Source organism: Prunus dulcis, chromosome 3 (assembly GCF_902201215.1).
Source record: "Prunus dulcis chromosome 3, ALMONDv2, whole genome shotgun sequence".
NCBI classification, from domain to species: domain Eukaryota; kingdom Viridiplantae; phylum Streptophyta; class Magnoliopsida; order Rosales; family Rosaceae; genus Prunus; species Prunus dulcis.
Genome location: NC_047652.1, coordinates 15913517 through 15937133, shown reverse-complemented (window position 1 = coordinate 15937133; position 23617 = coordinate 15913517). Strand labels below are relative to the sequence as shown.

Below are 23617 nucleotides of genomic sequence, written 5' to 3'. Positions count from 1 at the left end.
GTATATATATACAAGTACAAGTTGACTTTTCGTATAAGGAAGAGTAATTAGCTAATTACAAGGAATCCTAACTAGGTAGCTATTCTAATTAAGTAACATGAATTACACCAGGAAATTAGGGATCATGGGATCGCTAAATTATGGCTCACGCTAACAGACACATGTCCATAGTTATAATAATAATTAACTCCTTACTTTTAAATCTTTTAAAATATTTTTTTTTTCAAAAAAGAGTAAAAAAATAATAAAATAACATTTAAAAACAAAAACAAAAAATGTCTCATTCTCTATTCCCCTTGGCAGAAACAAAAACAAAAACAAAATCGTGCATAATGGTGAAGGGCGTTCGAATACAAGAGGTAGAAATCGAAACTGTAACCAAACAGTTTGTTGATTCAAATCGATTCACTAAACATGTAACGAGGAGCTTATATGATTGTTATTAGCAATAAGGTGTAAAAGAACTTTCAGTTTAAACAATTTACAATACTCAAGAATCTGGAATACCTTATATCCAAGAAAGATGACAGAAAGAGAAAACTACAGCCTACAGGGTTTTGGTGGAAGGCCCTGAGTTCGTATTTTGAGTGGTTGATTGGACATAGGTAGAATGAACGCGGTAGGGGAGGGAATTGAATGGTGGCTGTAGAGAATAGAGCTTTAGGCCATCTCTAAGTGACCAAAACCACAAAAACCTATCTCCAAGAGTGGGCTACACAGAAGACTACAAAAAAAAAAAAAAAAAAAAAAAAAAAAAAAAAAGGGCTATCCATCAGGCCGATTCCTAAAAATCAGGCAATATTTAGCCACCCGGGCTATAAAATTTATAGGCCTAGCAGCCTTTTTTTTTTTTTTTTTTTTTTTTTTTTCTCCCTGGATGAAATGAGCCATTTCTGGCCATTGACGATGTTAGCGTTGCACATCAATGGTCTTGAGCAACCGCAACGGCTAGCTGACGTTAGCTAGTCGTTAATGAATTTGTTTTTAAAAAAATTCTAAAAAATTCATAAATTTTTTTGTATAAATACTTACCTCATTCTTACATAATTTTTCACAACATCTTCATCCTTTTACATAAAGATGGAGGGATAATCACGTACCGACACATGGCTCTCGAAAATCCTATCTGAATAATTGTTGGGATTACATCGTGATAAGATGTGTTGCGTGGAGAAAAAATCTAATCATAAATCTATAGGGCTAATCAAGTGCCGACACGTGGATGTCGAAAATCCTGTCCCAAAATATTTTTCTATTCTAAAATGTATTTTAAATAGTGTATAGTAGTTTAATTAAATTAACTAATAAATTTATATAATATACTAAAAACTATTAAAATATTAGCCCTTTGCTGCTGGAGACGGTTAAAATGTAGCATGACATTATTCTTTATAAAATTATTTATCAGAGGCTAAATATAGCACGGGGGTAAATATAGCCTTTCTTACCTGGAGATGGCCTTAGGGGTGGAGGTGGGTCGGAAAGGGGGAGCGAGAAGGAGAAAGAGTTTTTCTTAATAATTAAATGTTATTTTATTATTTTATTGGTTTTAAATATTTTTGAAAATAAAAAGTTAACTATGGTTATACTTAGGGATATGTGTCAAGTGTTGAGAATGGTGGTGAGTGTATACATTGAGTTAAAGTGGTGAGCAAAAATGCCATAAGGTCATGTATTGAATGTTATTTTGAAGTCTGAATCGATTAATTTGAACCCAAGATTTCTTCTAATTTGCTAACCCATAATAGCACAATATATCCTAACTCGTTGAGTTAGAGGAATAAGAATGAAGGTGCTTCCTAAAAAAATTAAAATTAAAAACTACACTTGACAAAATGTAACGGAATGTCCCAATGACCAATTTGGCTAAATATTTTTCTCAGTGACCAAATTGAATTTTCGTGTAAAATTTAGTGACCAAAAAAGTATTTAACCTTATTTAAAGAAAAGTAATAATTTGAAATTGGGGTGTGACTAGATACTTCATCACAAACGAACCCCAAAATCTTCACCATGAAGATCAATCTCACCACCAGAGGAATACTGATAACTTGAAATTGAAATTTGTTGAATCAAACGTTTTAGTTTATTCTAGATTTATCAATCATTGATGCCCTTCCTCATATTTGGATGAATTAATATTTAGAAACTCCAATTTGAATTAGAGACTTCTTTGCGCATGCATAACATAACACAAAATGGTGAAATGCTTGGTCACAAGACATAAGATAGAAGCTTTCAAAAAAAAGAAGACATACGACAAAACTATATATATATATTCACTGGAGGACTAGTAAGCTAAGAAGAAGAGAAATAAAATCAATCCAGACGACAGTGACAGGAAATTTCGGAATACATAGAATTAGACACCAAAGTGTTCTTATTAACACCAAATAATACCTAACCTAAAAAGCCTCCAGTTCCTCTCTGCCTTTGCTTAAGGCATAATTTTATGCAGAAAGACAAAAAGATACTTCTTTCTCCCTATAGTTTCTTATGAAATTTATTTTCGTTTCCTGTGATATTCCACACAGTTCCGAATGAGGACTAAACTCCAGATCCAGCCAGCCGACGCCTAGAGGCATTTGAAACAGAAACCTGAGAAAGCTTGTCTGAATCACTTGTTACTATCCGTTCTCTTGGTGGCATATAGTGCCGCAGCCAGTTTCCAGTGTACACCTGAATAGTCACAAAGAATAGCAAAACTAAGAAACAGGATGATCTGAAATGTAGCAGCAACTTATTTTTTGCAGAACAAAAAAGATTAAAATATTTTTTTTTTCCCTAAACACATTATTGATACTGCTGGTAAACCCTTAGTGGAGAGACCATCATAAACCCTACTTATGCTACCCAGAAAGAACAAATATGTAGCTTGGTCTCATTAAAAAAATGCAGCTTCTATTTATAATTGGTTGAGAAAGCACGCTGCACAGAAACACAAACAAACGAACAGAGATAGAGAGAGCAAGTACTATAAATCCAGTATGCAGTAGGATAATAGAATATCTAAAAAAATTGCAAAAAGCAAGCTAAACACTACCAAAGATTACTTCTAAAGTTTCAAGCATCATTTTGGGATATTGCTGTTCCAAGCTTATCAGATGTCCCCCCCTTTAGGACATATATTCGAGTATTTTGTTTTTCATAAGACCCACCCCAGAGATCACACTTCATATATAAACTTAAACTTAAACAATATCAATCCAAGCCGTTGTATGACAAGCAGTGTCTGTTACATTGTTACATGGACATCACACGCATATTATAACAGAGTAGGATTTAGAAATTCAAAAGGTTCTTAGCTATTAATATTGAAAAGTGTTAGGAGATAATACCGAATCATAGAAACACCAAAAGTTCAGCACAGAACTGACCTGTTGGGGTCTCATTATCTTAGTATCAGGATCATCAAGGGATTCTCGCCAGTGTGCCAACCACCCAGCCATTCTAGGGATTGCGAACAAAACCGGGAAGAACTCAGTCGGAAATCCCATTGCCCTGATTAATATGAAGTTAATACATATTTAATAGTTACAAGCTTGGAGAAGAACACTTCATAATCTCACGTCTAAAGAAAAGTAATGAAAGTACCTATAAATTAAACCAGAGTAGAAATCAACATTTGGATAAAGCTTTCTCTTAACAAAATACTCATCAGACAGAGCAGCCTTTTCCAAAGCAACAGCTACCTGAAAATGACATAAGATAAATGCACTCAAACTCAATAATTGCATCAAATTCAAGTTGTGTTTATTTATTAAAGTCCACAATGATACTTGCAAACGAAATAAGATAAGTGTAGACAGACATAAAAGTTGCATCTACTTCACATCAATAGTTTGTTTGGGAGTGGGGAGCATTTAACATGGAGATCAGAAATACACCTCAATCAGAGGATCCCTTCCAACAATGGAAAACACTTCATCTGCCAATTTCCTTATGACCTTTGCTCTGGGATCATAGTTTTTGTACACACGATGCCCAAAACCTGACATCTTTCGCTTCCTGAAGTAAGAACCGGAAGCAAATGATAAATAATTGTTTCAATATGAAGCCTCTTCGGCAGTTGGTGAACTACTAGATATAAGACAAAATACCTGTTCTTCACACCCTCTATGAACTCTGGAATGTTCTCAACAGTTCCAATCTCATTTAGCATCTTAAGCACAGCCTGCAATAATCCAGGCAGAAAACATAAGAAACTGTAGTAGCAAAATATAACACAAGGGAAATAATGAATAGAAAAACTGAAGTATGCATTTCAACTTAGAAGTGATCTTCCAACGCTGTGCTTGTGGAACTTAAATTCTAATACTAGCTTACAAGCATTAAAAAAACTGCTTATACAAATGAAAACATAATCTTTTGCAAATACCTCATTTGCTCCACCATGAAGAGGGCCATAGAGGGCTCCAGTAGCTCCAGCAAGAGCAGTGTAAACATCCACACCACTGCAAATACAGAACCAGACATGTTTTAAAATTCCATGGAATCATTTCACTCAAATTATATGATGCCTACCTTGATGCCAGATGCCGGGCAGCAGCTGTTGAGCAATTCATCTCATGTTCTGCATGCAGTATGAAGAGAACATCTACCACTCGAGCCAGTCTAGGATTGGGTTTGTAAGATCTATTGCCTCTGCCAGTTTGCAAAAAGAAATTCTTAATTGGATTAGAGGAGGACCCAAATTTCAAATTTCCATAATGACTGATAATTAAAACGAAAAAGGCATAATGTGCTTATACTTTATACAGCAACAGCATCAGAAGAAAGGAAAAAAGATTTCTAAAGATGATTTACAATCTTATGCAGTAAAATGCATACAAGGAAATAAAGTAACATACAAGGAATCTAGCATGTATAAGAAGTTCTCTGCATAAGAAAGGTTGTTAGCAGGGAGAACGGCAGGTCTTCCAGCCAATCTCAAATAAGCTGCTGCTGCAATGGTTGGGGCCTGAAAATAAAGGTACAATCTAATATCAACTTAAATGAAAGATTCCAAATGAGTGATTGAGACATAAAGCAAGACAATAGCTATAGGCTGTGGAGATAGAAGGTAGGGCCTGTAGCCCCCTGATAGAGGCTGGGGACACAGGAGCTATCTGTTTGGAGTCTTTCGATTGAATGAGGAAGGAGAGAATTGAAATCCAAGGTTACATAAGTTTCACAACCTAAAGAATGGTTGCATAGATAACATTCACACCACATTTTCTAAGGCAGCAAGTCCAAATATAGACCAAAAACAAAACAAAACAAACCTTCCCAAGGATGCGTGCTATTTGCTTGTCTCTCACTTGTTTCGACTTGTAAACGTCTTGCCCCTATGTTAACATAAACTATATGATCAGATATCACAGAATGCCTCAAACAATGGATGGCTCTGATAACTAAGACTCAGTCACAAAATGCATGTTGTGCACAGAGCCAATGAAAATAAAGTAGCTTACTCGGAGAGCAGGATTAGCATCAGGATGAAACACGGAAAGAGCACTCATTGCACTAACAAGTACACCCATTGGATGTGCATCATGAGGTATTGCCTGTATAATATCCTACAATACAAAAGACACTGGCGTGTCAGAAATGAAAAGGCTCAAATTAACAATAAAAAAGTTTACCATACTTATTGCATCATCGTCCTGCGGAATGCTGAGAAGAGAAAGAAAAGTGTACCAAAATTCCCTGTGGTACAGCTGAATGCTGAGAAACGGCAAATTCCCAATCTGCTAATTGACTTTCAGAAGGCAAATTCCCATACACTGGACAAAAAAAGGGGTAGTGACAAAGCAAAGTAGTTCAGAAAGAGAAACTGAAAGAGAGGATATGGCGAAGAGAAATTACAGCAATACATGGAGCTACTACACCTAATAATCAATAATTCACCATTATGTTTCGAGGAACCAGCTTATTTCTGCAATAATTGTATCCACAACATTTTCGGTTACATAAATCCTTCACATGCATATTCAATTAGCGGCATATCTTCCTGTTAAATATGAAAACTTATAGTCTTTCTTAAAATACATATAATTACGATAAAAGACCATTCCCAATATTATGAAGTGCTTAGGGAGAGTACTTACTCAAGAGATAGGCCACTTCCAAAAAGGTACTTCTCTCAGCCAGTTCCTCAATTGGGTAGCCTCTATATCTAAGAATCCCCTCATCGCCATCGATATAACAAATCGAGGATCGAACAGGGGCAGTGTTAAGATATCCAGGATCATAAAGCTTTAGCCCCTTGTCATTCTTCCCAGTTGTGATCTGTATATTCACAAGAACCAAATTTTCTTCCACCAAGTTAATCGAATTTCGCACAAAACACAAAAATCATCACAAAAGTTATCACTTTCCTTCCATGTATTGCAATTTCAAAACAAGCAGGCAGACAATGTTCTAGCAAATAGCAAAATTTCAAAACTACAATACCCAGATGGGGGAAAATGAACCAAACCCAGATTAGCAAATTCAATAATAATTTAGAAAGATGAATACCTTCTTGAGATCAGCGGCTTTGATGGTTCCTTCTTCAGAGACCTGAACCTGGTACCTCTTACCGGTCCTCTCGTCGACGATGGTCAAAGGGCCCCTGAGGTTCCCGGGTGGTGGGACCACCCCCTGAGCCGAGAGGCAGAGTGGCTCGAGAATGGGTTCGAGCTCAGAGGGCTCGATGGTTGCAGCGGCTAAGTGGGCGGAAAGCACGGCCAAGCGGCCACGAGCTGTTACTGGCAATTCTGTTACCCTCGACATTTCTGTATCTTGTATCTCTAATTCTCTGTATTTGATTTCAGCTCTTGATCGATGAATTGTTAGAGAGAAGGAGATGATGAAAAATAATATAGAAGAAGAGTTAAAGAAGCTGGTGGAAGTCGTAGAGAGCCAAAGAAGAAAAATGTTTTTTCTTCCTGCTTTTATATATACTTGTTTTGTGAGTAAACAGTTAATTGGTCTTAAAACTGAAATGATTGGTAAAAGCATGACGACGTCTGCGGCAAGCAAATAGTGTAATTCATAATCAAGTTCAATCTTATATGGACGGTGAAGATTTGATCTCGAGGTTTGAACGGTTGATTTTGAGACTTGAACGAGTCTCGTTCTAAGCTGGGATGCTGTGGCGCGAATCATGAGAGGTGGGTCCCACTCAATGTTGCATCTGAGATGGACGGTGATGAGTTGATCTCAAGGTTGACGGTTGAATTTGAGACGTTAACGAGTCTCGTTCTGAGCTTCGATGCTGTGGCGCGAACTGTCATAAGTGGGCCCCGCACACACAGTAACGCGGCGATCTGTTAATCTCGGGAAGCTCAACGATCGGATAGTGGAAGCTGGATAATATATGATGACGTAGCACTATGTTTACGCTTTTGCTTTCCAAAGAAATTTTGATCATAATATTATTAGGCTGTGTTTGGTTGATTCAAAAAGTTTGGAAAAATAAAAATTATCTCTCTTCCTTGGGATCATGATTTGTTACTACTTCGATTCTTTAATGGGGCCAGGTCCTTCAGAGTTCCACTCCATGCGAGGAGAAACAAATGGCCAACTCAAGATTAGTCCTCAAAGTTCGATATGTTCAAGAGTTCGATTCTCGCTCTCTCCATATTCAGACTTTAGACTTCTTTCCTTCAAACCTAAACCAGAAATGATATGGAAATGCAAAGTTTCGTTTTCCTTGCCCAATATATTTGGAATTGTTACGGTTAGTTATCCACGAATTGAATTTTTATTGTCATCAACCGCTAAAATTTGCCCACACGTGTGAGGTACTGACCGTAGCAAAAATTGACATGATAATGCTTGTGCCGAATGGAATTTCCTTTCATACTTGGGTTAAGGCAGATCAACTTAGAAATTAGAAAACAATGGAGGGGGGAGAGTAAAAAATTACTATAAGCAAAATTTTCATTCAGCAAACAAGAGGGTGAACATGGAAAATTTTAAATATTTTTATCAATTAGCTGTTTGTATTTTGGTAGCATAAGCGATGAAATTTACATTAACATCATCAGATAGAGACCATCTTCCTGTCAAAGGGTTGTACACAAACCCAGCCATCTCTTGCACCTGCACAAAATCAACCGAACAGAAAACAAGCCTCACCTACAAATACAGGGGTAAAACTAGCTATGCATGCCGCAAAAATTAGGTGGTGTTTGGCTTACTGAAATAGAAGCACGCTCCAGGATCAAGGCTAGCTCTTCAGGAGTAAGAAAACTGGACCATTGATGTGTACCTTTCGGAAGCTGTAAAACAAAGTTAAAATGTTATCAACCGCTTAAGATTCTACAAATGAATATAGACTTAAGCATAACACTCGAGTATACAGAAAAGAATGAGTTTGTCATTCATAGAGAATCTTTTAGGGCACATTGGATAGAATAACAGTTGATTCCTGAATCCTTCTCGATCGTAATGTTTTGATGGCTTTCCGACGTAATTTTCCACTATAAACATTAAAACCTGACATTGTTTCATGGATAACATTTTTTGAAGTTTGCTATGTAATGTCATTGGAAAGTTAAAACAAAATAGGAATCATGCTCACATATAAAAGAATATCAGGTTTGTTCAGAATTTTCCCATGAATCTAGAATGGGGCATTATTGCTCTCCTAAAGACACCACATTCCCATGGATCAATCTCATGTTAGCCAGAATAACTTAATTCTCAAGATCACCAACAACTGAACAGAACCTCGCGTATGTTATGGGCAAAAGTTTTCTTTTTAAAGTCGTTTGGGTGTGTATTTACAACAGAAATGAATATCCTAATAACACCTTCATGTAAGAACACATAATCACAAATATTAGAGATAGCAAAGGTCTGCTATTTAAGAAAGGAATTCAACATGAAACACGACCAAATTTCAACAAGAAGGCATTTATAATGGCAGGCATTAACAAATTATACCCAGTGGAGGAGATACTCTGCTGCAACAATGGCAGTGGCATATGCTCTCATGGAACGATTGATAGTTGAAATAACGGTAGCTCCACCAGGAACAGTCAAGGCTGCCAGAGACTTGCAGAATTCAGCAGGGTCTGCTACGTGCTCAATTACCTTAAGTAAAATCATCAATTTACCAACAAGTTGGATATAAACCAGGACTAAAGACACCATGGAGAAAATCAAATATGTAGATGTGTGTGTATGTGTGCGCACGAGTGCATGCACGTAGGTGGAGAGAGAGAGAGAGAGAGAGAGAGAGAGAGAGAGAGAGAGACAGACAGACAGACAGACAGACAGACAGACAGAGAGGGAGCATACCTCTAAAGCAAACACAGCATCAAAATTCTTCTGTTCCTCAACTAGCTTTTCTGGGCATAAATGGAAAAACACGAGCCTGAAGTTTAATAAATCAACAAGTACTTGAATTTTGAAAAAGAAAAAAATACAAAAGGAACAAGTTTAGCATGTACCAGCTGTTGTGCAACAATATTCAATTGTCGAAGTCAATGGATCCAAATCCTGTGTGAATGATTAATGTTTAGAAGCATATTAACATGCTTAAGGAAACCAAGTACTAGCACATGCACAAATACTTGTACACATAAAAATTGAAGTTAATTGCCATTGATAAAGAGAGTGGACATACAGCATGAAGGCGTGCTATCTTGATATTTTTCTCGACAGCATCAACTCCCGTCACAGTAGCTCCCAGTCGAGCTAAAGGCTGGAGAGGGTTAAAGATTAGCATGACCTCTTAACCAAAAACATTTTTCAGGTAAAGCAATCAATTAAGCTAAACATGGTATACTATAGACCCAAGTGTCAGAGGATGTTCAGCCAAACCAACACCAAGTAGTGGCTACTTGTTGAATTAAAATTGAGCCCAGTTAGCCAAATACCTAACTTTTTTACTTTGAAAATAGAAGGGTGCTACAGAGGGGAGGTTGAAAAATGATAGCATACCTCAGAAACAATTCCACCACCACAGCCAACATCAACAAATTTGAGCCCTTCGAAGGGCCTCGGGGATAAGGGATCCCTCCTGAAAATCAGAAACACGAAATACAATGAAAATGGAAGCATCATTGTCTTTCCAAATCTTGATATACGTTTGTAAAGTAAAATTCTTTTGAAGCGTTTCACTTCAGCAAACAATACCAGGACACAAAGCAATTCTACTGTCACGATAGCTTGGCAGCTACCAATTTGTGATATTACTAAATGCAAAACTACATAAGAAAAAAGAACTTAATTTACCCGAAATGTCGGCAAAGCGTGGAGCGAATGAAAGCAAGTCTTGTAGGATTCAGCTGATGCAATGGTTTGAATGGCCCTTCAGAATCCCACCTAAAATCATCAATATCTTTAATTTCGTAAGTAAATCTCTTTCTCCTTATCATAAAATTCATAATCATAATTCAAATCACAGCTAAATCACATTTAAGTGCACAAATTGAAACTCTTTTATTAAAAAGGGCAAGCTCTCACCAGGTTTCAGCAATGGCGGCGAACTTAGCGAGCTCGTACTGATTCAACGACGACGGAGAAGGAGAATGAGGTTTTTGATGCGGCGGAATGGTAAGGGGCTCGGAGAGAGGAGCATCTGAGAATAGCCTAATGGTACTACGCAGGTTCGAGAACCGAGGTCTAAGATTGCGGTAGAGAATTGTAGAGGTGGTGGTGGACGGTCCTCGAAGTTGCTTCAGGAGCTTCAAAGCCAAGGCCATGGCGAGTTTTCTGTGAGAGAGAGAGAGAGAATTCGGGTTTATGGGTGGGATGGGTTTGGGCTTATAATGCAATGTTACGACGAACCCAAAACATGCCTTTGAGAATATGAGCACTGGGCGTAATATTTGATTCATCTAGGTTGGGCTTCTACCACTAAGCCTATTCTCTAATATGCTGGTATTTTTTTGTTGTTGTTGGCAATTTTAATATGCTGGTTTTTTTTTTTTTGTTGGAAAATATGCTGGTAATTGAATATCAACATTGAGTTAATATTATATTTTAGATCCTCAACTCAAGCATGCTTTTGATTATGTGAAGAAACGAAAAAAGGTGATAGAGAATGCTTTGCTGAAAACAAGTCTACTATAGGATTGCATTTAAAATTTCTTGTTTTGTTTTGTTTTTTTTAATACAAGTGGTGGTTTAAATTATTATAAATTAATTTATAAGAATGGATATTCAAACTTGGGTGCAAGGAGAGTAAACTCACTGCTCTGGCCAACTGAACTAATCCATGTATGCTTCATTGTGCGTAAATAATACGGGTGTGTGACTAAAAAAAAAAAAAAAAAATTCAATGTGTTGAAAAACCTATTAATTGTTAATTAAAGCAAGGGATTTTTGTTTGTTTGTATCTGTTAACCGAAAGCACCCATTCCTAATGTAGAAGAAGTACATTATACATAGTAGTTTAAACAATGCACCATTCCTTGTGCGTGTAATTAAACACCGTTTAGCTTGCATGCAGTCCTCTCGGCAGAAATATTGTATCCAAATCAATATATCTGCTTCTTTGATGAAATTGTAGATGATCATAAACATAATAGATAGAACAACGGAAGGAGGTAAGGAAATCAGTTGTTTCAAGGAAGAGAAAACCACCCTGTTAAGCCTCATGCGTGTCACTTCCATGAAAATCAAATAAGCATAGATTGAGAGATACATATAGAAAGTATTTCAATATGCACTATCGTGCAACCGTAACACTGGCACGTAAAGTTTAATTCACATGTTATAAGTTTAATTCATATGTTGTAAGAAGTTTGGACGATGAATTTATATTTAAGGGTACGTATAATTTTAAATATATATTAGTCTCCTTCTATTGAGAGATCCCTCAAATAATTGAGGGATGCCCTTTAAGGCACCATACAATTTTTTTTCCGCATGATCGAAACCATATATTTTTTAGGTCTTCATTCATATATCATCTTTACAAAAAATTAGACAAATTGGAAACCATTTCGACATCCAATTGTGTCCTAATGAATACGTTGCTTCAAGAAAGTACTCAAATTTCAATAACTCAATTGAGCTGTCAAATGATATCATATTCAAGTGATTTTTTGTAGAGATGATCTTTGAATGTGTATCTACAAAATAGACAATTTGGATTAGTGAAATACAATTCGGAGTGGGCCCTACAAAAGGTGTCCTTCAAATAAGCTTATTTGAGGGATCCCTCAATGGAAGCTCACTGTATATATATAATATGTATTATAATATGGTGTATTGTAACATCGCATGACGTTGTTATGGTCACACCGATAAATTTATCATCTATAATGTTCAGTATAAGGATCAAAGATCTTATACTATGATTGTTGAAGATTGGCTCACCATAAGATGCTAGAGGAAGAAGAAACTAGCGGCTATAGCAAGAGGTGTTGCAGCGGAGGAGATGAAGTCGCAAGGAATGTAAGCTACTGTGCAGGCAACTAGTTGCTTGGCAAAACGACAGGTCATTGCGTCAATTAGTATGTGAGCTATGTGACGTTTGTTTTGGAGTGTTTGACTTGGTTTTCCTATTAATTTTGGATTTTTTAGCCTAATTTAATAGGGTTTTGGTTTCCTATTCCTAGTTAGCTTGTATGTTAAATTAAGATAGGAGAATTCATCAGGAGTGAATTTTGAAAAGCGAAACGCAAGACATAATTCAAGGGTGAAATCTTGAGTGTTTACAAGGGCATCAAGGGTTTGCGCAAGGGTGAGAAAAAAGAGAGTTAGGGTTCTTGTGAGAGCTAAGGGGGTTCACGATAGTAACCAAAATTGTTCTTACATACTAATGAATTTCTTAGGTGGATCACCAAGATGACGTAAGCACGAGACCAAACCTCTATAAATCTTTGTGTTTGTGTGTGTTTATTTTCTCTCTTCGATGTAGGTATGTTTGCTTCTCAAAGGGGTTTGTGTGTGTATCATGGCACAGTCCCATCAACGACAAGGTCTTGGAGTGTTTGCGCATAACAAATGGTATCATAGCCAGGTTGGCAGCCAGTATTACTTTATGCCCTAGTGCTCTTACAATTTTAAAAGAGGCGGTGTGTTGACAATGGCAGGCGACAAGAAGACACAACAACTGGTGGCGAGTGTGAAAGTCGAGTTGAAGCCACTCACAAGCAAGGAGAACTTCACGCTTTGGCAAATGAGGATGAAGTACGTCCTTAAAAAGTAAGGTCTCAGCGTAGTCTTGGCATGCAAGGAAAAGAAGCCAGAAACCATGACGAATGTAGAGTGGGAAGACCTAGACGAGCTTGTTAAAGGATCTATCGAACAACATCTCATGGATGACATATTATGTAGTGCGATGGAAGATACTGTGAAGTAGATGTAGGAGAAGCTTGAAGAGATGTTTGCATTAAGATCGTTGTCCAACAAGCTATTCTTGTAGGATGAGCTCCACTCTCTAAAGACGGAGAGGGGAGCAAAACGATAGAGCATGTCAGCACCTTTAATAGGTGTATTGCAGACTTGCAAAGGTTGGATGGAGTTTATAAGTCGGAAGACAAAGTCGTGATATAGGCAAATATTATATGACAAAATGACATCTTGCACCCCATTGGCGTAACCTTTTATTTTGGGTTTAGGCAACTTACAAAACGTATCATTCAAATCTATAAATAAATAAATAAAGTCATTTTACACTCCTTACACTCATTTTTATATTGGATTTAGTGCTGTTATTGGCACTTTACGAAGGTCATCTTACACTCCTTAAAATTCAGTTTATTCAATGTCTTTATAAGGAATGAGTGCATGTTGATTTTCTTGTAATGGCAATAACACTACTTGTTCAGTTTGAGGATTAATGTTATATATAATCACACAAAATTCACCATATATGTTGATGTATTCACACATTCGTATATGTATGGAGAGAGAGAGCACAAAATTCACCATATATGTTGATGTATTCACACATTCGTATGTGTATGGAGAGAGACACACGTTCGTATGTGTATGGAGAGAGAGAGAGAGAGAGAGAGAGAGAGAGAGAGAGAGAGAGAGAGAGAACTTTTAATATTGCACCATAGAATATAGCTCTCCAAATATTCAGTCAATTAAAGAAACTAGAATTCACGCAGACAACCGAAATCCACATGATGTTTACCTCTTTTAAGTTTATCCGATTTATTGGTAGACAAAGGACACTTTTTCTTTGTGTGGTCAAAATCGAGTTTCATTCAATAGAAGGGCCGAAGCTAATTATACCAACATGAACCCAAAAAATGAGTTCAACCAAATGCAATACAAAAGGCATAGAGCCCACTATAGTCATTAAACTCACAAAAGACATAAAGCCTACATGAAGGCATAAAGCCCACATAAAGGCAAAAGCCCGCAAAACAGCACTTAGGAAACCCTAAGAGCACTTCCACCCCAAAGGGCAAGGGCAATGTAAAGACAAGGCAATGTTTGTCACTATTCACGTGAATAGTGGCAGCCCTTGCTTTTTTTGTTTCCACCCCAAAGGACAAGGGCAAGGTCAATTACTATTAACTTTAATTTATTTTCTATTTTTTATACTTAAACCATTAATCCAATCATAATTTGCAACCTCTCCCTCCATATTTCCTCAAAGCATTAAGTTATAATATCACATTCTCGCTGTCAGAAACAGAAATACAGTCACCAACCTATTAAGGAAAAGTGGAACATAAAAGGGATGGCTATGCGTGAAGCTTGACAACTCGAGATAATCTTTCAAAGAATTTAGGGCACATGATTGTGCTGAACATTATAGCATCCTTCATCCATTCTGGTGTAAGCCTTTCATACATCCCCAAGGATAAGACACGGTACATGGAGGTGAGGGTGGCTGAGGTTAGGTGGAGACTATTGGTGGGGTTTGGAGTTAGAAGGAGGGGAAGATAGATGTTTCATTTTTATTATAAAACTAATTTTTCTTAATTTATATTTGTATTGTTTATTTTAAAAGGGAATTAATTTGTTAATAATTGGTAGATTGTACTTGCTACATGATTTATCATGTGCTCTTTTCAGTATATTTATTGGGAAGCTAATATGGTAGTAGATTTATTGGCCAAGAAGAGACATTCTACTAATAATACTTGTATTTGATTTCATCATGTTTCGGTAGATATTAGTTATATAGAGTTAACTTTGATTTGTATGATCATTAGATCCAGCGCGGATCTTCTTTGTAATGCTTTTTCCTTAAAATAAAAAATAAAACATTTCGTGTGTAATTACATAAGACTTATTGTAAAGCATAACAAGCTTACACTATGTGCCCTTTTGGCACTGCTTATTTGAGGTGATAAGTGATTTTTTTAAAATTTTGGGAAGCCCAACCCGTTTAGTAAACTGTGAGAAAATCACTTATTGTTAAAAATTGTTGTAAGAGAAAGCTATAAAGAAAAGCAGCTAATGAGGTGCTTTCATTTTCTGATTATGCGGGAATCAGTTTCAAAGATGTGCTAGGTTTAATGATTATGTAGGAATTAGTACCAACAACAATTTTAACAAAAAGTTTACTAAACGCCAAACTGCTTTTCTCACAGTTGATTTCTCTCACAGCAAATCTAACAATGATTATTTTCACAGCACAGTAATGGCAAACTGGCCCTACATAATATCTCTTCTTACAGTTATTGTTGTTGCTGCTAGTTCACATACTGTTGCTTTCCTCCTCATTTGGTTTGGCGACATTTAAATACTTGATCATCATTGGCCGTCCTTGAGATTTATGGTTTCATGTGAGAAAACTCATGATCATCAAAATGGGCTCCTTTTACATATCCATATAGAAAGGATGCATAAAAACACAATTTGTTCTTCATATAAAACATTGAATTAGATATAATTAAAAAAAATTAATACTACCATATATAAAAGGATAAACAAGCATCTAATTTAGATCTCTATTTCTGTCCTTTTTAGACTAACAAGCCTTCACAAAGCTCACCTAGTTAATTTGAACACTAGTATTAAGTGATACCAAAGAAACATCATTCCAAACAAATCTATTATAAGTCTACAAACCTAACCTTTTTTTTTATTTTTTTATGAAAGATAAACTTAAAATTTAACGGTATAAACAAACATGCTAAAAGCAAAACTAACACGGACAAAAGCCGCACTAAAATTACTAGCCCACATCACGACAATTAACCATAAGCCCAAATAAAGCCACAAACCCAACATAACCAAAACCCTAAAACAACCCATGAGCTTAAATGAACCCTACAATCTACATATTTAACCACAGTTAATTTAATTCTTTGAATACCAAATGATAGCAAAAACAAACCAAATTAATAATTTGCAAAGTTATGTAAAGGGACATATCATCTTATATTGTCATTATAATCTGATGTTTGCACAGATTAGCAGGCAGTCACAGAGAGAGAGAGAGAGAGAGAGAGAGAGAGAGAGAGAGAGGACCTGGTATGCAACAGATTAGCAGGCAGTCCGAATGACATTTTTCAATAATTTATTTTAATAGATGCCTATTATTATCAGGGATATGAGATTTACTAGTATGACAAAACTTGTTGGTGCAACTGCACACGCAAACTGGGTTTGGAATTTTTCAATTTTGGGTATTCCAATATGCATATCCAAAGCAGGAGAGAAGAGATGAGTAGGCAGAGGTAAATGTGGGGAGAGAGAGGGATAAGTGCTAAGTTTTTCATCCTCTTTTGCTCCGACTTGCAAAAGCTTAATCAACCAAATATTAATAGTAAACGCCACAAGAACTTTGATCATAATTAAATTTCTGGCCATTGCTATCTTTCGATCATATTGGATTATTTCATATATGAAACTAAAAGAAATCCACTATTTATATGTAATTAACAGTATGAAGTCTTTATCAATAATATGTTATATATTCAGCAGGGGTGGCCCTGAGGGTGTGCAAGTGGTGCCACCGCACAGGGGCCCTAATTTTTTAGGGGCCTCAATTTTTTTTCATGTGTATAATATATGTAGAGTGCTGCTATTTTCACCCACCTTATTTTAAAAAATTTAAAGACAAATTTATCCCTATGTAAAATGACTTCTAAAACCCTAAAAATAAAACAAATTAAAAAAAAAATTTATTATTTTACTCTCCATATTCTTTCCATCTTCCTGACCTCAACAAATTCAGCCAGCATTGATCTACCCATCCCAATCCTTTGAAAAGTTTTTTAAAAAAAAATTCAAATCAAATTCTCAGCTCCACCTTTAATATTGTGTCAGAGTTGGTAGGTGTTGATAATAGAGGCCAAATTGTCCTTTAATTTTATTCCATTTTAAAGATTTCTTAGTATGATTAACCCACATACGGGTCCTTATTCCATATAACATCACTTCAATTAAAAATCCATTGTAGTCTTGTTGGTTGTATGTTGTTGTGGTGGTGGTGTCGCGGTTGTGAAGCCACCAGTGATGCTAAGGGGTTGATGAGAATATTAATATGGTAGGGTAAGGTCGTGATGTTGAAAACACATGAAGAAGATGAAGAATGTTTTTGTTTTTTGTTTTTTTGGGTTAAAATTTTTATGTTTTTAACTTGGTGTTGATGGTGTTTAGTCGAATTAATAATTAAAGAGTATTTTAGGAATAATGGTGGGTGGAAAAGTAGGATTTTAATTTTTCAAATTTACATAGTGGGTGAGAAAATAGGACAGGTGGGTGGAAATAACAGCACTCTAGTTGGAAATAGCAGGACAAATGTTATATATATACAGAGTGAGCAAATTGTTGACACAAAGACGTTTCTAGTTGTGTTAGTTTGTAGGGCCTCAACTTCTATTCAGGACTCGACTTCAAAACCTGCTTGTGTTAAAGGCTTGTCCGATGTCAACATCAACATTCAATATCCCATCTACTTTCACAACCACAAACTGAAATAATAAATACCCGATCACAATGTGAGGCCTCAATTTAAGGTTTGCACAGGGCCTTCAAAATCTCAAGACCGGCCCTGATATTCAAGTATACCTTTTTTTTTAAGGGTTTCTTAGATTTAGGTCCAAAACGATTAGCTGTCATTGGGTTTAGTCCACACATTTTTAGTTTTAGATGTAGGTCCTTAGACATTTATTACTTTTATGTGGTGTCGATTTTACCCTTAGAGGTAAATAAGAAAAATACATTGAAAATCGACATTTAATGCATTATTTCCTTGTAATTGAATTTTTGAATTTAAATTTTGAATTCTTTCCTTGATAATATTCCTAATATATGGATAAAATATAATTTAATAAATGAAAAGTAATAATATATCACTTTATCAGACAAGCACCCACAGGGATGGCAACGGGCCTGGTATGACAATACCATCCCCGTCCCCGCTCTCTATCCCCGCCCCCATCCCCGAACCAATCCCCGTTTAATAGGTTTCGGGGAATCCCCGTCCCCGTTTCCGTCGGGGGACTATCCCCCATAATTGCCCCGAATCCCCGATTTTTTTTGCACAAAAAATATTTATCATATATTTTAACATTAAGTTTCATATTAAATTATCATTCAACACATCCAAATTATCTATAAAGTTCAACTCAACTATTCAAAATCACATCAATATGAAATTCTAGAAAAGATTAGGAAGAATTAGGAGAGAGAGGTTAGCTTAGGGTTAAACATAAATATTATAATTATATATTTATTTATTTAAATATAAATATATATATTTTCGGATCGGATTCGGGGATGGGGACGCCAATACCATCCCCTCCCCATACCCGACGGGGATTTTTTAAGTTCGGGGATCCCCATACCCGATAACCATTTGGCCCCGAAATCTCCCCCCATTAGGGTCGGGGACCCGACGGGGACCCTCCCCCGCGGGGATTTTTGCCATCCCTACATGAGATTATGTACCTGACATCTAGGTAAATAACATTATTATTAACAACGAAAAAAACTTAGTGACAAATCATGTTACCTATGAATTAGGAACACAAATTAGAAGACTACCTATAAGTTAGGAACATAAATTAGATAGGTAAGTCATATATAAAAATAGACAAATAAAATTGTATGTTACCTACAAAAAATGGCTAATTATTATAACATAAATAACTATTACTTGATTCAAGTCATAAGGGGCAACATTGGAACTAAAAATGATTTAAAAAATAATAAAAAAGAAGATTACATCAGAAAATATTTAAAAAAGAATGTAATCTTATGTGGCACAAAAGTCAAAGAACTTGGATCAAAGTCACAAAATCCGAGGATTAAACCCAATTCCTTAATGAAAATTTGAATCTATATCAACTTTTCTATTTTTTGAATGCATAAAAATTAAAGGTGATGATCCATCTTTTGGTTTTTAAAATTTTTTGGGTGAGTAAACATGGGCTTAGTCAAGTTGGCTAGAGAGCAGTTGTACTCCCCACACTGTACCTGAGTTCGAATCCATCTCTCCATAGTTTAAATTAAATTAAAGTAGAATATTGTTTCGTTTGTATAAGAAAAAAATTTGGGTGAAGAAATTTTGTTTTTTATTTCCTTATATCTGGCAAGGATGTACGTAAGATGACCATACTTTTTTTAATTTTATTTTGTTAAAACAAATTAAGAGCCCATTCAAAAGAAAAGAACGACGTATTATTTGAAATAGATATTGGATTATGCAGATATGGAATTATATAGTTTGGGGACTGAAGCGTACAAATCGACATATGTCATCAAACGAAAACTAATTGATGTGAAAAGAAAAAAAAAGATTTTCGTTCGCAGTAAAAAATGAATCTAAGCTTAATTAGCTCATCTCATCATAATAAATAATTACAAAGTACTCTGAAATGTCGATAATTGATAATATTCAACATATTTTACCTCATCAAGAGAGCACAAATTTTTTTTCTTTTTCTTTTTCTTATAGGGATCAAGTTATTGGGTATATAGGCTACATAAGAATTAATCAAATACTTTAACATTATAAGGATCATAAATTTTAAAGAACCAAATAACCTATATACTATTGAAGATTATGAAGTCCCACGTCGGAAACTTGACAAAATAAAATATGTCATATAATGAATGGTTTCACTACTAATAGCATCGAGACATTTTGTATAAAAACTTTACACCTGCCGAATAAGCATGTGGTTAAGTTGGAGACAATATTGATGTTGCAGGTTGTGGGTTCGTCCCTCTAAAAATTAATATGGTATCATAGCGGGTCGTTTGACTGGGCCCAATTAAACCCGAATCAAACCAAAAATCCCAAATTGAAACCCGAATTTTGAATATATATATATATATATATTATCAATGTGGGCTTGGTTGTATGTATGGTTCACTAAAAAACAGGCCTCACGTGAGAGGAAGTGTTGAAGAATATGATATACAACTTACTTTATGTGTCTTTCTTGTCACATGACCACGGCGTATATGTGAATTCTACCGAAGTTAATTTCTCTTCCTTTTGTTTCCACTTTTTGGTCTTGAATAAGATAATTTAATGACCCTTGATATATAGGATCATGTAAGCAGGACATACAAGATCGAATAATCAAAAGTGTCGCATAGTACTTGTAATAACCCGAATATTTGCGGTCGTTTTTACTCTTTAAGTTTTTAGAAAAATTAGGTTTTAGACATAATTAACTTTATTAATTAGTTTGTAAGATATTGGATATTTTGGTTTTCGTTTTAATACCTAGGAAAAAACTACTATTTTGGATTAGCCCAAAGAGAGGCCCAAATTCGTTGGGCCAGGTAAAAAATAACAACTGATAAGACAATTCTACCCTTAAATAAACTGTATTTGACAGTTAAGCACAATGGCACATGTAGTAATTTTAGGGTTGTTGGATGTTCTTTTGGTAAAATTAGGTGGCTTTGGTTTTATATTAATTAAGCAAAATTAATTATCTTTCTTCCAAATTAGTTAAGTTTTTTATGGGTTAAAACTAAAGAGCCCTTAGTTTTTTAATTTTGGGCCTTCTTAATATTTTGGTGCTAGGTTGTGGGCTATCGTAAAAAGAGAAGCAAACACGAAACAAAAAAGCACAACCCTTTTTCAAGTTAGAGAGGGAAGAGGGAGGAAGGGAGAAAAAGGAAAAACCCTAACTCCCATAGTGGAAGCAAAGAACGTGGAACGGCTGCACACTTGTCGTTTGAAGTTTCGTAAATCCTTCTCTTTTCCATGTTAGTATGCTTATTTTTGATATCCTTGTATGGTTATTGCATGAGTATCCTTAGGTTTAGATTTTATTTTTAGCCATGGTCTGGTCGGAGTCTTATCTCCTATACAACAATCGACTTCTCAGGAGACCGATTGAATAAGGTTGTAGGTCTCAATGAGTACTATGAAATCGATATATTATTTGCATGATTTGGTTAAGAAACGAGTTAGATATTATGGATGAAGGTTTTGAATTTTTTTCCAAGTAATTACAAATTTAACCCTAAATTTACATAATTACTAGTTTACCCTTTGTGCATTGAAATAATTGTTCCTTTTCATATTTTGATAATTTACAACCGGCAGATGAAAAAAAGTGAATTTACCTTATTATCCTCATTTAATTAATAATTTAAATTCTTAATGTTTGAATTAATCAAGGGCATTTTCTGGTATTTTGAATGTTTCATCATTCTCTACATTTTGCTTTATATATAGAATATGGATGAAACATCATCTATTTGTTTTATTTATGTGGAATTACTTGATATCTTGGAAGTATTATTGTTCTTTTACTGCGTATTTAGTGCTCTTATTGTTCGGATTAAATTCTATGTATTTTATGTTATTAGTAGGGATTATTTATGTATGGACAGCAGGTATGATGATGAATATAATTTGTGTTCATGTGCTCAATTCTTTATACATAGAGCGTTGAGTCCCCTTATTCTATGGGAGTGTATGATTCCATGGCAAGCAAGCAGGGAAGGAGAGTCTCTGGGGTGAAAGGCCCCACAACAGTTAGTGCACTGTGCACTAGTCTGTCACCGTCTTGTATGCATGCGCGTGTATGAGCTTATGCATACGCACTACATTGGAGTTTTATTATCCGTGTAGTGTTATAGAGGAGGAGTCTCAAGTGTATTTTTCTCATTTATCTTTTCAGTGTGACGCTTGTGATGTTGTTTATAACATGAGCTTTCTCATTTATCTTCCAAATTGTTATTTTGTTATGTTTTTACTCACATGAGCTTTGTAGCTTACCGAGTTTTTCATGTGACCCCGTACATATCGTTCCATGGTGTAGAGGTTCATCCTGCAGAGTAGCAGCTTTTTAGCAGATAGAGGTGAGGAGCTTAAGAACGTGTAGCTGTGTTTTGTTATTTGATCAAATGCAAAGGGTATAATGCCCTAAGATTTTCTAGGGTTTGTTCACTGTCCTTTGTGCCAGTTCTTTCCCCCTCCTCTTCTATGTGCTTTGGAGTTTATCATGTTTGAGGATTGGGGTTTTATGGAGGATAAGCCTTTCTATTGCTGGGAAAATTCAGAGACTGGGTAATGTGAAACTGGTGGAGGAGAAGGGGGAGTGATGTGATGCTTGGCTGAGCATTAGGAAGAATTTGAGTGCACAGGCTCCTTCTCTTAGTGGTGCTATCTCCTTTTCAAGCTAGAGGTACCTTGTCTGATTGCTGGGTTCTGGCACTGATAATTCTTGTTTAATTGCTATGTATTTTCTCCTTGTATTGGCTTCTTAGCTTCTAGTGAGCTACATTTATTGTGTTTCTTCGGCTCACTGTTTTTCTGGTCTTTGGGCTTCCTGTGTATGTTGAGTTTGGTTGGAACCCTCCTGCTTTAAGGAGTTTGGGGGTTATTTGTTACACATACTTGACATGGACTGGTTTGGATGGGAACCCATTGGCGATATAGAATGCTTTTCGAGTTTGCTATTGGGTTGGTTTTTGTATTTTGAGTTGTTTGTAAGGACGTGTTACTAATTCTAAATGAAAATATTACAACTTGATGCCTCGTGGGCATTTACAAAGATCAAATCTTACCTTCTTTTTTTTTCTTTTTTTTTTTCCTTCTTTTCTTTTCTTGGTAATTAGGTCAAATTGTACTTTATTTGGCCAAAATATATTAGGACATTAAGCAGGTGAGTGGTCATTTTGAACATGCAATTTAGATTAATATTTTCTTGAAATATATATGATTATTTTGAAAGAGAAGAAAGATGCCATATGTATCTCAATGAGAAAGAAGGGTGGAATAGATGTCAACTTGTTATAATAAAAAATTGAACAAACGAAATACTTTAAACTTTAAAAAGGCAGCTTTGAATTTTGTTTTTATGTATTATCACATCTATCTTTTTTTATTATTATTATTTTTCCCCTTATATCTCTCATAATTACAAGGAAAATAATAATACCACTTGATGATGTCCCCTCTCCAGGACATATATAGCTGTTATATTCCAATATGTGCAGACATTCAAATGGCCCTTGAGATGATGTGTGCAGAAAGGTGCACGTGCATGCCTTGCTCTTCAAAGCTCAAAGCTCAAAGCTCAAAGCCTAGCTCACTCTCACTCAACATATATATATATATATATATATATATATATATATAATAGGACAACATGATTGAACATGACATCTGAAATTTTACTCCGAAGTATATATCTCAATTCTCAAAGTAGGTGAAAAAAGAAAAAGGAGAAGCTTGGGGTGTGAAAATTTGTACTTGCACAAAGGACTGCTTTCCCACGTGAGACTCTGCAAA

The 23617-nt window shown here is 35.6% G+C and overlaps 2 protein-coding genes and 1 long non-coding RNA gene across 3 annotated transcripts; all 3 read right to left on the bottom strand.

Annotated features, from left to right (window-relative positions):
* Positions 1-2096: 2096 nt before the first annotated feature.
* On the bottom strand, positions 2097-23470 carry LOC117620688. Its single transcript, XR_004584835.1, has 2 exons — positions 23430-23470; positions 2097-2265 (listed from the first exon to the last, which is right to left on the bottom strand). It is a non-coding gene; the product is annotated as an uncharacterized LOC117620688 (long non-coding RNA).
* LOC117620686 (citrate synthase, glyoxysomal) lies at positions 2256-6912 on the bottom strand. Its single transcript, XM_034350838.1, has 13 exons — positions 6502-6912; positions 6090-6270; positions 5680-5765; positions 5454-5558; positions 5265-5327; positions 4851-4960; positions 4525-4644; positions 4379-4454; positions 4101-4174; positions 3888-4008; positions 3595-3692; positions 3378-3501; positions 2256-2679 (listed from the first exon to the last, which is right to left on the bottom strand). The coding sequence occupies exons 1-13, from the start codon at positions 6754-6756 to the stop codon at positions 2548-2550; spliced, it is 1545 nt and encodes a 514-aa protein (XP_034206729.1). The 5' UTR covers positions 6757-6912; the 3' UTR covers positions 2256-2547.
* On the bottom strand, positions 7885-10737 carry LOC117620687 (ubiquinone biosynthesis O-methyltransferase, mitochondrial). The gene is made up of 9 exons (XM_034350839.1): positions 10444-10737; positions 10213-10302; positions 9919-9997; positions 9602-9679; positions 9426-9474; positions 9274-9323; positions 8917-9066; positions 8169-8249; positions 7885-8070 (listed from the first exon to the last, which is right to left on the bottom strand). Exons 1-9 carry the CDS (start codon positions 10680-10682, stop codon positions 7957-7959), a joined length of 930 nt encoding a protein of 309 aa, XP_034206730.1. The 5' UTR covers positions 10683-10737; the 3' UTR covers positions 7885-7956.
* Positions 23471-23617: the final 147 nt, after the last annotated feature.